This window comes from Typopeltis vanoorti, chromosome 7 (genome assembly GCF_054136105.1).
Source record: "Typopeltis vanoorti isolate ZY-2024b chromosome 7, IOZ_Tvanoo_1.0, whole genome shotgun sequence".
Taxonomy (NCBI): domain Eukaryota; kingdom Metazoa; phylum Arthropoda; class Arachnida; order Uropygi; family Thelyphonidae; genus Typopeltis; species Typopeltis vanoorti.
Genome location: NC_143555.1, coordinates 73,160,146 through 73,175,842, shown reverse-complemented (window position 1 = coordinate 73,175,842; position 15,697 = coordinate 73,160,146). Strand labels below are relative to the sequence as shown.

The following is a 15,697-nucleotide window of genomic DNA, read 5'->3' as shown; positions in this document are numbered from 1 at the left end:
ACAAAGTGTGTTGCTTATTTTGAAGGAAGTATTCTTTACAGCCAGCTCTCACCATAGAAAATTTCACTATAACACATTCATTCACTATAACATACTGAAAAAATCCTGACCAAAGCAATTTAGGCAAGCAAAATGCTATTTAAAAAAAAAGTCACTATAGTAACTTATCCATGTTAAACTATCCCATGGTCCCTACAAGCGCTCTGCAGATCCAAGTTTTGGTATACTTTGCAACAAAAAAGCAGCATGACACTTGAAAGTGAACAATGCAAGATTCCCTTTTCCCTACTCACAGCAAAAAAAAGGCCAAGAATGTTCAAATGTATATAAAGTTTTCAATAAAAAGAAAAATGTCTTAATATAATAAGCCTCCAACTATATCATATATTCTCTCCATATTAAACAAAGTATAATAAATCCTGTTTAAGGAAAAACAAACATTAGTTTTGTGCTGGCCATTCAAAATGTTTCTAGTATGATTAAATGACCTAATGATGAATTTCTTCAATGGCAATCATGTTTTGGAAAAAGGTTGTTGCTTTCATGAAACCATGAATGATATGAAATTTGGAATTATTTCCACAATCTTGTATAGAGAGTTAGCTATCATGAGCTAATGAATGCTAATCAATCAGAACCTTTGATCCTAAACTCACATTGGAAAGGCAGTGATAATTGTCATTAGCCAGGAATTAGAAAGCCGCAAGGAATATTTCATTTTAAGAACAGAGTAGCTGATCAACAAAGATGTTTTACCAACTATCATCTGGTTTTATAGAACTTTATTAAGACAGAAGCAGAGAAGTTTAGTTTCTCTTTTTTGAACCTACTGTAATACTCCACATCATCTGCAAAGGGCAGAAAAAATGTTGCTGATGTCATGGTAAAGCTCTCTTTGTGAGTAATTACAAATGCTTTGGGAACAAATACACTCAATGTCCTAGGACTCAGTGTCATTTTCTGGATCTTCACCTACATTGCTTTTGGTGATAATAGAATTGGTTATGGAAGGGAAGATGATCCTAAACTCACATTGGAAAGGCAGTGATAATTGTCATTAGCCAGGAATTAGAAAGCCGCAAGGAATATTTCATTTTAAGAACAGAGTAGCTAATCAACAAAGATGTTTTACCAACTATCATCTGGTTTTATAGAACTTGATTAAGACAGAAGCAGAGAAGTTTAGTTTCTCTTTTTTGAACCTACTGTAATACTCCACATCATCTGCAAAGGGCAGAAAAAATGTTGCTGATGTCATGGTAAGGCTCTCTTTGTGAGTAATTACAACTGCTTTGGGAACAAATACACTCATAATGTCCTAGGACTCAGTGTCATTTTCTGGATCTTCACCTACATTGCTTTTGGTGATAATAGAATTGGTTATGGAAGGGAAGATGCTAAATGACTCCAAGAGTCTGAGTCCCCCCCCCCACCACCTTTGGCTCTCATGTTAAATGCGTTGTGCTCAAGCATGTTTGAAATCTTCGTTTTTTGAATTCTTCAAAAAAATCTTCGCTTTGTTTTCAAGGACATAGTGCATTCAGCATTCCACTAATGATATTTTTGGAATTACATGAGATGAGTAATAAAATAAGAGATGAATTGACTACTGCAGAGGAAGAAGGTATTCCAAAAAGACTGAACTACTGTCATATCCATGATGTATACAACAGTAAAAGAGTGGATATTATAGGAATATGATTACAGCCACAGATGATGTGTTCTATTTCCTACATAATCAGTAAAAGCACGTGGTTTTCTTCAATACATAAATTGAAGAAAATCTATGGGCAGGCATATGTAAAAATATTTAAGAGGGGAAAGTGAGATCTGGTTGACAGAAAATGATATAGTTACAGGGACAGAATGTAAAGGGTACTTCAAAATGTTAAGTACCTTTTACATTCTGAAGCTGAAATTCAACAAAATTACAAGTTTAAGAGGATTTTAAGTATGGAGGAGATGGTTCATTTAAGACTATCAAATGTAAGATAGAGGCCAAAAGGAAAATATATTGTTGGTTGCTGCTATAGACAGTAGAGTTCACAGGAAGATGTGGAAGCCATGCATTGGCAGATTACTACAAATGCAGGCTGAGAAATTATTATGGGAGATTTTATCTGTGAGGACAGAGATCAGTGGAAGGAAGGAAAGGTGGTATGGCTAGATGGAACTGAAATTTATCCAATTGTTAAGGGCTGAAACAGCTTGTCATGGAGGGGTACTAAGGGATTTGAGATGCTAGATCTGGTAAGAGCATCAGGTGTAACCATAACCAAGTCTTCAGAAATACAACTTAAATCTACCAGACACACACACACAAAAAACTTTACTCGCCCAAGATATCAGTCTGCTTTATATAAATATTGTTATGAGTGATATTTAAAAAAATATTAAACATTCTTATGACAAAATAAAGTAATACATCATTTAATGCTTACCAAACATCATATGTTATTATACAGAAATATCCTTTCTTTCCAATGTGGGTTTAACATGTACACTACCAAAACTTCCTGTTCATTCAGATAAGGGCTTCATATGTCCTCCACAGTCTGTCTTTCCTTAAATATAGTTTTGCAGAGAGGAGCCATTCACATATATCATCAATAAATCATTTAGAAAAGGACTTCGGTGATGGCCTCAAGTACCCTTTTATTAGATTCATTTAACTGAAATCTATATGATAATTTATGAGAGAAATGGAAACTGTTTTTATTATACATTATTCTTTCAAAAGGTTCTTTAATGTTTAAATGCTTCCCCACAACTCTGAACTCATTACCACACATTTCCTAAATTTACTGAAACTGTTTCTTAATTATCATCAAAATATTTGCTCAAATATTTTCCAAAAATCTTAATTTATTCTTTCCCAAAACCTTGCAGAACTTCAGGGCAGGTAAATTTGAGGCAACATAGCAATTTCTAATTGATTTCCACTACATTTTTTTTTCTTTCTTTTTTTTTTTTTTATGAAGGATATTATTGCTTCATCTATCAGATTTTTTTGTTCAACATTAACTCACCTGTGGTGAGTGGGCAAGTGGATTTCTGTAGCCCTGTACATAATCAAGATAGAAATTATGCCTCCAAATCCGGAAGAGTGACCATGTAGGCTTGTTCTGGGAGGCTGATATGTATGGAATTCAATGTCAAGAAAGAGTTTATGTTGAACTATAAAGCTGGTAATTATGACAGTGCCATAGCTTGAGAAGCTACAAGGAAAGAATGTCATTATTTCACGGGAAGTGGTCAGGGACTGCTTAAGAGAGGTAGCATTCAACTGCATACCCAGGATCAGGAGGATAAACCAAGTAAGAGGTAGGCAGGTGAGTAGAGATTTACATAGGGGCTGCAAAAAAACACCGTGAAAGGAATATAAACAAATATAAACTCAGCATACTATGAGCATTACAAAGCACAGGCAAGAGAACTGAGTAGTATGGTAAAGAATGCTAAATCAAATTATCAAAGAAAACAATCTAAGCAGGAGTGCTTAAAGGTCAAAGCAGTATAACTGAGAGGAGACCTCCACATAGCCTTTAAAGGAATGTGGAAAACTGACCAGGGTTTCTGACCTAATGTCCAAACCTCACCTTCTCGAGGCACCCAGGTAGATAGGTTGGGTATCTACCTGGATACTAAACGAAAGAAGATGGGATGGCAATTTGGGATTTAGCCGACCAAATTGTATTCTTATTGGCTTAAACCAATACCAATATACAAAATGATGGTACAACATGACAAAATTTCATGCCGGTTGGGGCATCACCCAGTTAAACAAGGCCCCCGCTGTTTTTGCCAGGGAACCAGGGAGAACAGCAAAAAGTCAGCTACTGCAACAAATCTGAAAGCACATCCCAACTCAATATCACCAGATTTAAAGATCAGTACTATCAACATAAGAAGCCTGAATGGTAAAGAAATGGAGCTAGCTGAGGAATTAAATAAGTACCAGATTGACATAATAGGGGTGACCGAAACAAAAAAAGACAAAAACTGGCGAGATCTTTCTGAGCAATAAATACAAAATGTTAAATTCAGGCAATGACAATCAAGGAAAAGAAGGAGTAGCCATGGTATTTAACACAAAATACGAGGCTAATCTTGAATGGCAGGCAGTCTCGAGTAGAGTGATGTGGGTAAATATCAGAATGGGGAATCGGACAATGAGACTTATTTGTGCCTATGGTCCCACAGAAGGTTCTACTAAGGTAGAAGTGGAGGAATTTTTTGATGCTTTAGAGAAACCAACTGACACAATGAACAAGGAAAAGTTGGTCCTTGTTGGGGATCTAAATAGCAGAGTAGGAAATGATTGCGAGACATACAAAAATATTTTGGGAAAATTTGGAGAAAAGAGCAAAGCTAATAATAATGGCAAACACCTGTTCGATTTCTGCACAGGACATGGACTGGTTATTACTAACACCATGTTCCAACATAAAAATGTGCACAAATTCACATGGAGAGAAGAGGCAAGGAATAAGAAAAATCTCATTGACTATGTTATTGTTGATACTGATGTTTTCTCCCTGGTGCAGGACACCAGAGTGTACAGAGGATTTGAAATTGCAAGTGATCACTATTTAGTCTTGAGCAGGATAAAATTGAATTTCATACTGAAAAGAAGAACATGTAAGAAAGTTTTAAAGCAAATAAAAGTTGAGCAGCTCTCAGATGTGAACTGTAGACAAAAATACACAAAGATTATTGAGAAAAAAATGAAAGAGTTTTAGAACAGGAACCAAACTTGGAGATTCAGTGGCAAGCCATGAAGAAAACCCTGATTGATTCAGTCAGAGAGGCATGTGGTAAGGTAGTCTGCAAGGATAGAAAAATCAGAACTCCATGGTGGACACCGGAAATTAAAGAGACAGTGAATGAAAAGAAGAAAGCATATCAAAAGCTCCTAGCAAATAAGTCAGCTTGTGCACTTAGAGAATACAGAGACAAATGTAATAAAGCTAAACACTGTGTAAAACTATCTAAAGAAAAGTCATGGGAGGACTTTGGCAAGAACATAGAAAATAAATATCTAGAAGGTGGTAAGATATTCCGGTGGTTCTTGAAAAGCTTAGAAATGGAGGAAAGAGTGTTGTAAAAGGAGTTAGAGATGATAAAGGTGACATGAAACAGGAGAAAAAGATATCTTTGAAGTATAGAGTAATTACTTCAAGAAATTGCTAAATGAAACAAGCAGTGATAACAGCACAGCAGAAAAAACACTCAACAGGCATACAGTCAGGAATACATATCCATATTTGAAGTGGAAAAAGCCATCAAGGGCTTGAAATGTGGAAAGGCAGCAGGAATAGATGATATTCGACCAGAAATGCTGAAGTATGGTGGTATAAAAGTCTTACAGTGGCTGCACTGCATAATTCAGAAGGCATGGACAGAGGGACAAATTCCTGATGATTGGAGTAGAGCTCTAATAGTACCCATATATAAAAAGGGAAATAAAACTGAATGTGAGAATTACAGAGGTATTTTCCTACTTAGTGTTCCTGGCAAGATTTATGCCAGTATACTTGAGAAACGGTTGAGAAGAATTGTGGAAGAAAAGCTGGGTGAAGAACAAGCTGGATTCAGGCCAAATAGAGGCTGTCAGGATCAGATCTTCACTTTACGACAAATAGTCGAGAAAGCATGGGAATATAACAAAGATCTGTATTTAAGTTTTGTCGATCTGGAAAAGGCATATGACAAGGTGGCAAGAGAGGAGCTATTCAATACGCTACAGTTATATGGTGTCAGTGGGGCATTATATCAAGCAATACTTAGTCTTTATTTGAGTTGCAAGTCAGCAGTTAGAATTGAAGGAAGTATAGGAAGGTGGTTTAATGTTAAATCTGGTGTGAGACAAGGATGTACATTATCACCTCTGTTATTCATTATCTATATGGATCACATTATGAAGGAAAGTGGAATTAAACATGATATCAAAATTGGAGATATTAACGTCAGCTCTTTGCTTTATGCGGACGATGTTATACTTCTAAATAAATCTGCTACAAGTCTACAAGATTCTCTGACTAAATTGAATAACTGTTGTAATAGATATGGTATGAAGGTCAGCAATAAAAAGACAAAGACAATGAAAATAGGCAGAATCATTGAAAATGTCAACTGTGTTGTGAATGGAGAACCTGTGGAACAAGTAAAACATTTCAGCTACTTAGGCACAATTTTTAGTGAAGATGGTAAATTAAAAATGGAAACAGACAACAGAATCAACAAAGCTGGTATGGTAGGAAGTCAATTGAATAAATTCATATGGAATAAGAGAGAAATTAGTTGGAACATTAAATTAGCTGTATACAAGACAGTGTTCAAACCAATTTTAACTTATGGATCTGAGAGCTGGGTCAGAAGTAAAACACTTGACCAAAGACTAGAGACTGCAGGCATGAGAGTCCTGAGAAAGATTAGAGGCATGAACAAATGGCATCAATGGCAATATCATATTAAAAACGAGGATATTAGGAAAGAACATGACATTGTTGGCATCCAGGAATGTGTTAGCAGAGCTAATCTCAGGTGGTATGGTCACTTAAACAGAATGGTCAAGGAAAGATTAGCAAAACAAGTGTTCTCTGCCTGGTTGGCAGGAAAACGACCCAGAGGAAGACCAAGATATAGGTGGATTATATGGTACAATGTGCCTTAGACGATAGAAATATAAGATCCGATAATGATAATATTTGAGTCTTGACAAGTAATAGACTTATTTGGAGGAAAATTGTATATAGGAAGTTAGTAATGATGTAAATTTTTCATGTAGTACTATCATATGCTGTACACTCTTTGAGGGTACATGTCAGGAATTTGATGATGATGACATTATTCCTACTGGAGTTTTACCTGCTGTAGGATGGTAAACGAGTGTATATTTCTTTTCATTCTGAATCATATTTCATTGTGTGTGATGTCTGTTAGTTTCTTAAATTTGTTATCATTAGATGATTCTATGATTTCTATACTTGGTTGACAGCTTGTAAATTTCAGAATAAAGGATTCATGCTTAAAAAGGGAACTGAAGTCTGAACATGGCTCCTCACCAATCATACAAGAAGAAACACATATGGACACTCATTATCCATTAAGCAATTAAATGTCCATGGAAGTGGAGTGACAGACCTATCTGAACACTAGACTAGCACTGCAGGAAGCCATGGGAAGCACTGCTAACTCTTGTAATGGGCAAAACCACTAGTCAAATGATCCAGGCTAGACCATTTATCTTGCCAAAACAGTATATGCACAACAGCAGGATATCTCTTTCCAGATGTGCATGGATACCTCATAATAAATTGTTGTGCACTGAATCCTGGCAATGGTCATCTGGAGTAGGAAAGCCAAAAGACTCATGAGAAGTAAAGAGTGGAATGCAAGCAAACAAAAAAAAAAAAAAAGAAAGTATAAAGAAGAAGAATGGAAATCACCAGCAGCAAACAATGAGGACCCATTTACTCCTTTGCATGAACAAATGCTAATACCATGATTTATGGGATTTTGCATTTTTTTAAATTTTTTTACAATTTTTCATAAAATTTGCTCTCCCAAAAAAAGCCTATAATTTTTAAGGTGTAATTTTCAGAAGTAAGTAGAGTCAGATGCCTTGTACAACTAGCAGTAGCAACAACAAAGTGTCATTTTGTAAAATAAAAAAGTATATCTCAGTTCTGTAACTGTTTTCAGCTCAATAGACCATTTAAGCCTAGATTTCACCATCGGTCCTTGTCATAAGCTAAATCTGGTGTAAAGTGTTCGTCCAGCTGTCTTAAGTTTCTCATTACCACATTCATCCATCATGAGAGTTTTTCTTTGGATTTGCTTGTTATTCTAGACTTCAGGAGTTGTAAAATTGCAAAATATCCCCTATTGACCTACTTAATTCATTCCTCCATCTTTTGATGCATATCATTGTAGATGTTAATGCGACTCCTTTGATTATCTTTGAGCCAGTGGATAATTATATATGTCCACTGGCTCAAAGATATAATTATCAACAACCTAGTTGGATCAGTCTCGATGGATCCTTGAAATGCATATACAAGGGGAGGCTGAAAAGTTCTGATAAACACCTAGAACAAAAATGATATTAAAGCAATTGATATAACCACAAGAAAGAACATACCTTAAAATCCTTTAACACCCATGTTTCATCAAATTGTAATAATTTTTTCTTTTAGGATATATAAGAAGACATGTCAGAGATTTTGAAGCAATTTGAAGACACAGAGATGGAGTGGAAGGTCTCTGTGTCTTCAACATCAGGTTTTTCTTGCTGCAAGAAAAGTCTGCAACTGAGATTTACCAAACTTTGTGTGAGACTTTAGGGGACTGTGCCCCAACATATCCAATAGCTGCCAGGTGGGTGGGCAAGTTTAAAATTGGGCATCCTTAGACAACATCTGTTGACTAAGGATGCCCAGGTCAGGAAGACCTTCCACAGTGATCACTCCTGCAAATATCGATGCAGTGCATGCCATGATCTTTAATGACAGACAAATATCAGCCAAAAGCACTGCAAAGACTGTGGGTATATATCCAGAGAATGAGTTGGGGTCATTATCCACCAACATCTGGAGATGTAGAAGCTCTCAGCGAAGTGGGTCCCCAAATGTTTGATGGCTGACAAAAAGAGAGAATGTTTGTAGCTGTCAAGGGATTTTTGTGTCATTATGAGAAATCAGGTGCAAATTTTTTGGCTCATATTGTGACTGTTGATGAAACATGACTTCATCATTATGACCCAGAGACCAAACAGCAGTCAGTGGAGTGGAGACATAAAGTTGCCCCATGGCCAAAGAAGTTCCAAACTCAAAAGTCAGCAGGGAAGGTTATTGCCATTATCTTTTGGGATATGGATGGTGTAATCCTTACCAAACTACCTCAAAAAAAAAGGTGAAACTGTTACAGCAGTTTATTCAACAGCTCTGAAGGAAAAATACAATGGGAAAACTGACAGAAGTGTATTGCTTTTGTAGGACAACACACCAGCTCACACTGCTCATGAAACCCAACAGACAATACACAACTTGAGCTTTCAACGTTTGCCTCACCCACCCTATCAGCCAGACCTGGCCCCATCTGACTTTTTCCTATTCCCAAAATTAAAGAAACACCTGAAAGGAACAAAATTTATCAGAGATGATGAAGTCATATCTGCAGTTGAGAACTGGTTTGTGCAACAAGAGACTTTTTTTTTTTTTCAGAGGACTGCAAATGATAGAGTGGAGAATATGAAGAATAATGTGTAGATTACATGGTTCTACCTCAATTCCTTCATGGTGATTATCACAACTTTTCAGCACACCCTCGTATATTTAGTCTTTTCTAGGTTTATGACAAGTTCATAACCTTAAGTGCCTTGATTAACTTAGACATAGTTTGTATAACATCCTCACAAGAGTCTCCAAGGATAACAAGATCATCAGCATAAATTAATAGTATGTTGTTCCCATTTATTTCCATCCTTTTTTGTTCATTTAATTCTCTAGTGACTTTTTCTAATGCTAGAATGAAGAGGGTTCATGAGAAAGAGCATTTCCAGACTGTTCCCATATGGATAAAAACTATGTGATTGTCCTACTGAATCACTTAAAATGTAAACTTACTACACTTCAAAGATCATGTGATCTTTGAATAATACCAAAGATGAAAAAAATAAATTCCTGCTTGATAACTTCAACGAATATGGTATTAAAAATTAAGCTTAATCAGATATATGTATCAAACATATATCTGATTGCTTGCCACAATTAGAATTGTCCAAATAATCAAATAATGAAATAAATAAGACATTTTAGTATGCTAAAGAACGTATATTGGTAAGCAATTGCATTATATATATACACACGTGGTGAAAATTTGTGATAATCACCATGAAGGAATTGAGATAGAACCTTGTAATTATTAAATTATTACAATACGATGAAACATAGGGTGAAGGGGTATGTTCTTTCTTGTGGTTATATCACTTGTTTTCATCAGAACTTTTCAACCCCCCCCCCACCCCTTACATATATATCATTTATTCAAAATGCACAGTATTTCAGATTTTTGTGTGATAAATTTTCTCAAGGAACTGAAGAAAATAAATATAATGAAAGTAAATCTAAGAATGAAGAAATCAAAAGTAATTACAACTAACAATGAAGAGAGAAAAACAACAAAAGCAAATAGCAAAAACTGGTGGCATGGGCAAACGTATGTGATTGTAATGTCAATTTTTTTTTTATGGGTAATATGGTAAATATTTTTTTTCACATTACAGTTTATATTTAGAAGTAATTTTTAAAAAATGACAAAAAAAAAGCTGTACTTGAAGCAGTCAGAGCTACCTGCAGATATAATATATAGATATCTTATGCTTTAAGAGTAGTCGCTCTGATAAAAAAAAAAATACACCTCTTAATAATTACGACATCACACTGTAATCACACTAGAAAAGGTATACTTACTTGGCAGAAAGCTTCATTAATGCTCGTGCACTAGTATTCATCTGAAATAAAAGGAACTTTTATTTTCACCAATTGTATATCATAGCACAACTACAATCAACTCTGATTATAGCAAACACTGTTATAATGAACTTGCTAACAAACCAAGGAAAAGTCCTAGAAAGGCCCTATAGCATTAATTTCTGTAAAGAAAATTCAATATAACAACCTTTCCCTATAACAAATTACTCCTTTTATCTCTACAAGTGTACTATAGTGTGAGTTGATTGTATTTACTGTATTTTTATAAAAATCTAATTTATGATACATTATGAAAAAGTTCTTTTAATTGAAATACACAACTGATTTTAAGATTTACTTTTGTAATTAAAACAAAAATAAAAACATTGATATAAGTAAAATATTAATCAGTTTATTTATATTTAATACATTTCAGAAAATTTATATTGTCTTATAGCAGCTTTCTAGTTTCAGTTTCATCACTTTCATTTTCAAATGTTTATAGAAACTAGACACCTCATCAGATGCATCATATTTCCACTATTCACAGTGAAAGGAGAATACAGATGCATAGGAAAATTGCAGCATTTCCTTTTTTAAGGAATGCCAGAAAAAATAATAATAATAAATAAAAAAAAATAATTTTAAAAAAAGGAAAGAACTCAGTTTCACACGAATCCAGACAAGAAAATTGTTGAACTAATATTACTTTAATATGGATAAGATGAAGATTGAGTAGATGGAGCAAACACTAATTGTGGGTGTAAATACATCTATATACTGATATTTTCGAAAACACAGGTATGGGGTCAGAAAAAATTTACTGGTAAACTGCAACATGCAGTTTGCCAGTGAATTTATCTTTTTATCTTTTATCTATACAAAGATAAGAAAAATTTATCTATAATTTTTCTTATCTTAGGTTTAAAATAATAACAATTTAAAACTATACAAAGATAAGAAAAATTATACAATATTTTTTTTTTTTTTTTTTTGGTTTGATGGGTGAAGATAATGTAACTGACTTGCAATTCTGCTTTGTAAACATTTATACAATGATAGGATTCAAACCAAAGGGTTCTGTGGATTCAAATCTCACTGTGACATAAATGTTCTGTAATTGTGTTTACATGGTATAAGATTTCCATCATCCAGTTGAGACAATCAGCCTATTTAGTGGAGCTGGAATAGTTTGAAAACTATATTTATTCTCTAGAGTAGATTTATCCTAACTCAGACTGCCCATGACATTTATAAGCTGTAAGTTAATAAATCTTATACGGAATTGTTATAAAAACTTTCAACTAACTTCAGAGTGAAAGCTGCACAGAAGGGAAGGGAATATACATGAGTGCTAGACAACGGAGCTACATAAAGAGAATGAAACAAAAAAATAAAATAAATAAGTGATTAAACACCACATGCATTTAAATTAGCCCAAACTTTACTCAAAAGGGAGATAACGGAAAGAGCTGGCTACCAGGAATCACATGGTGATGTTATTGAAGGTTAAAGAAAACATCTCCCAAAACTGGACATGTGAAGACAATTGTCATATTATTTCTTTGACAGTCTCCCCCCACCTCGAAATCTGATCCTGTGGTTTGTGCTGAAAGAATGGTCTTATTTGTGTAATTTCCATACAAAGTAAAATGAAGAACTCTGCAGATTCCTGGAAGAAATTGTTTTTTTCCCCTCTCTCTGACAGAATCTTTAATATTCCAATTTGTTTACTTTCTCCCCACCCCCATTCCAAGATGTTATTTGCATGCAGTATGATTATTCAGCTGTTTACGGTTGAATATTCTGTAATTCCAATGCAGCTTCTGAGAATTATTTTCTCAATGCCAAGTGAAGACAGTTAACCAAAGAAGCTACAATGGAACTATGGAACAAATCATGTAGTTATGTAGATAACTATAGAATGCGAACGACATCTCTAATAAATATTATTTTAATATAAAAACACCTATTGGTCACTTACTGATCATCAGATTCCTGAAAAGTGATTAGATAACCTTAGATACCCATGATGATAATAACAGCTGGACTAAACTTCAGAAGTATAAAACATTGATGCATACAGGCTACCTCAAACTGGATGTGTGTATATGTGCATGCTTGTCAAATAGGCTACCTAATACATACATACAGTATGAAATAGCCAGCATAGATCTGTTTCAATATTTTACATCTCTGAAGTTTAGTTCAGTCCCATAACCACCTTGGTTGACCTCATCAGCCTAGCTGACTGAGTGATAGTATATTCATTTGCCAAACAACAGGCTGCAGGTTTGGATCCTTCTGTAGCATGGATATTTGCGATTGTTTCTAGGTGAAAGATGAATTTCACTGCTCAGTGTGAAGCTACCACCTCTTATTGGGAGCCTGAAGAGGCTTGAAAAAGTTGAGTGTTTGGTCTTTAGAGCAGGGTATCTGGTTTATGTATGAAATAAAAATAAAAATAAAATAAAAAAATCCTTAGCCCATCCACTGTACCAACATATGTGTTACATATAGATGGACAGTTGCGCAGTTCTACTGTTGTTTATATGCAGTTTGTGCCAGTAGTAGAGTGTTCATAGTGCTTATCGTGTTTACTCCGTCTCTTTAAATATTTGGACATTATAATTAAAGGATTTAATTGTAATGTCCAAAAATTGTAAATCCATTCCTTTAATTACAATTAAAGGAATGGGTTTTATTTTTAAGTAATTTTGAATTATATTAAACTGTATAATTTTATCGATAATAAACAATATTTTTTCATGAAACAAAACAAGAAGAATATATTTTATTTTTAAGTAATTTTGAATTATACCAAACTGTATAATTTCATCAATAATAAACAATATTTTTTCGTGTTTAATTTTTTTTAAAATTTTCACCATAATTTTGATATTTTATTCAAACATGTATACACTGTACTAACAGTGTGTATGTATATTTCGAAAGTTGCAGCACCCCCCATGATTTCAAGCCACGAGGGGCCACTGTGTTCAATGAACAATTTATTGGGATATTTCATCCTGGAGAAGTGGGTTTTAGAGTATTAAAACCTACTTCTACAGGATGAACAGGGTAGGTTCAAGGTTTAGAAATGCAAGAAGAGTGTGTTTCAAATACTGAGTACTCTGGATGGGATTTCACAACAAGTTTTGAGAGAATGTGCTAAAGAACTGACAGCTCTGTTGACCTGGCTTTTCAATGAAAGTCTGCCCATGGGAAAGGTACCCAAGGAGTGGAATGAGTGTAATACAGCAGCACTGCAGAAGGTGGTAGCAGACTGAAAGTGTGAAACTATAGACCAGTTTGTATTTTATCAGTACTTGTTAATATCTTGGAGAAGTAGTGACAGATCATATATGGCATTGGGCAGATGAGGGTAATGTTATCTGTGAGAATCAGCATGCAGCATGGATTTGTCAAGGAGTGCTCTTGTTTTAGTAATATGATTGCCTTTTATAATAAAGTGACAAGAGAGGTTGATAAGGGAAAGGCATATTCTGTGATTTTTTGGGATTTTACAAAGGCATTTGATAGGGTACCACATTATGAGCTGACATTTAAGTCTAAACCCAGTACAGGGGTTTAGATGTCAAGGTTAGTAAATGGATTGGGGATTGGCTATATACACAACTCTCCATGGGAGAGTTCTGTATCGGGGAGCAGTATCAGGGAGGCAGAAGGTTACAAGTGGGGGTCTCACAGGGCTCAGTACTGGGACCTGTATTGTTTAACCTTCATATTAATGACACTCTCAATGGAATGCAGGGGGATATTCAGTTATTTGCAGATGATGTGAAACTGGGAAGGGTTATTAGTAAAAGTGAAGGTGTGGTAGCCCTGCAAGAGGATTTGAAAAAACTGGACAGATGGGCAAACAAATGGGGAATCAGTTTAATTCAGCTAAATGTAAAGTCTTGAAGTTTGGAATACATCGATGGGAGGCTGCATACTCTGTTGGAGGAAATGTAAGAAGTGGGAGGAGGCAAGGGATTGGAGGGTGATGATTGATGAAACCTGAAATTCAGGGAACATATTGCAAAGGAAGTGAAGATAACCCAGGGGACTGCTGCAATACTGAGAGGGATGCTGACCTGCAGAAATAAGAGTTGTCATTCCATTATATAAAGCCTAGATCAGACCACATCTGGACTACTGTGCTCTAATTTGGTCCCCAGGATTTGAAGAGGATAAATTAACCATGGAAAGAGTGCAGAGGTGGATAACAAAGGTGTATCAGGACTGTACAATGTTAGATATGAAGATAGGCTGAGAGAATGTAGAATGCAGAGTTTGGTAGTTAGAAGAAGGAGAGGTGATATGATTGAGACTTTTAAACTGTTGAGAGGTAGTTACAGGTTTGATACTGGGAAGTTCTTTCGTTTTGTGGAACAGGGGAAAGGAGAGAGGACAAGGGGCCATTCCCGGATGTTACGAAAGGAAGTCATGAGAGAGGGTATGGATCTACATCTACTCTACAGCTCCGTCTCCACCACTTTTTTTTTGCATGGAGAGTGATTGAATGCATTGCCTGATAGAGTGGTGAGAGCACAAAGAGTCAATGAGTAGTATGATAAACTTTGTGTTTTCTAGGATAAGGTGCGCATCCCACGATGAGTCCTGTGACTCCATGGAGGCCTAAATAATAATAATAATAATAATAATACTGTTATAGTTCTTTCTTATGTCTCCCATTACTGTTTATCTGTATCTTTTCAAACTGTCTTGATGTTCTGTCATAATCTATGATTTCCATTGTTCTATTTCTCACTCTTGTTGAAAGGTTTATACGCTGGTTAAACATGATAACTAATAATTAAGGAATTGACAGCATACACTAGAAATATAAATTAAAAACAAATTTAATAAATACTTTCCGATATTTCGCCAACGTCACGTTGCCATCTTCTTGGGAACTTAAAATAAAGAACAGGTGCATGCAAGCGCTACATAACAGCACATGAAAAACGAAGTGAGGAAGCTACCGTTTTCGTAAAGTCCTGATGGTGCACCCTGGTGGGCTATATTGGTAGTTATTGGCCTTTGGGTTGAAGTTCTTCTGATATATGTTTCCCAAATTTGGGGCAGTCTTATGCACCCAAATTTGTTGAGTTTTGGCATGTTCCTAAGGGCTGAGGCTGATTCCATGAATAGTCTTTCATATTTGAACTTGCTGTGGTGTATTACTGTGGCTTTCTTCCACCTTATTCTGTGGC

General features: G+C 35.2%; 1 protein-coding gene across 1 annotated transcript in view; it reads right to left on the bottom strand.

Annotated features, from left to right (window-relative positions):
• POSH (SH3 domain containing ring finger posh) overlaps nucleotides 1-15,697 on the bottom strand; it is a 552,023-nt gene that overhangs the window by 321,347 nt on the left and 214,979 nt on the right. Inside the window, exon 6 of the mRNA XM_090395956.1 lies at nucleotides 10,476-10,516. Within this exon, the coding sequence (XP_090252082.1) occupies nucleotides 10,476-10,516 (41 nt within the window). The remainder of the gene's footprint in view (nucleotides 1-10,475; nucleotides 10,517-15,697) is intronic.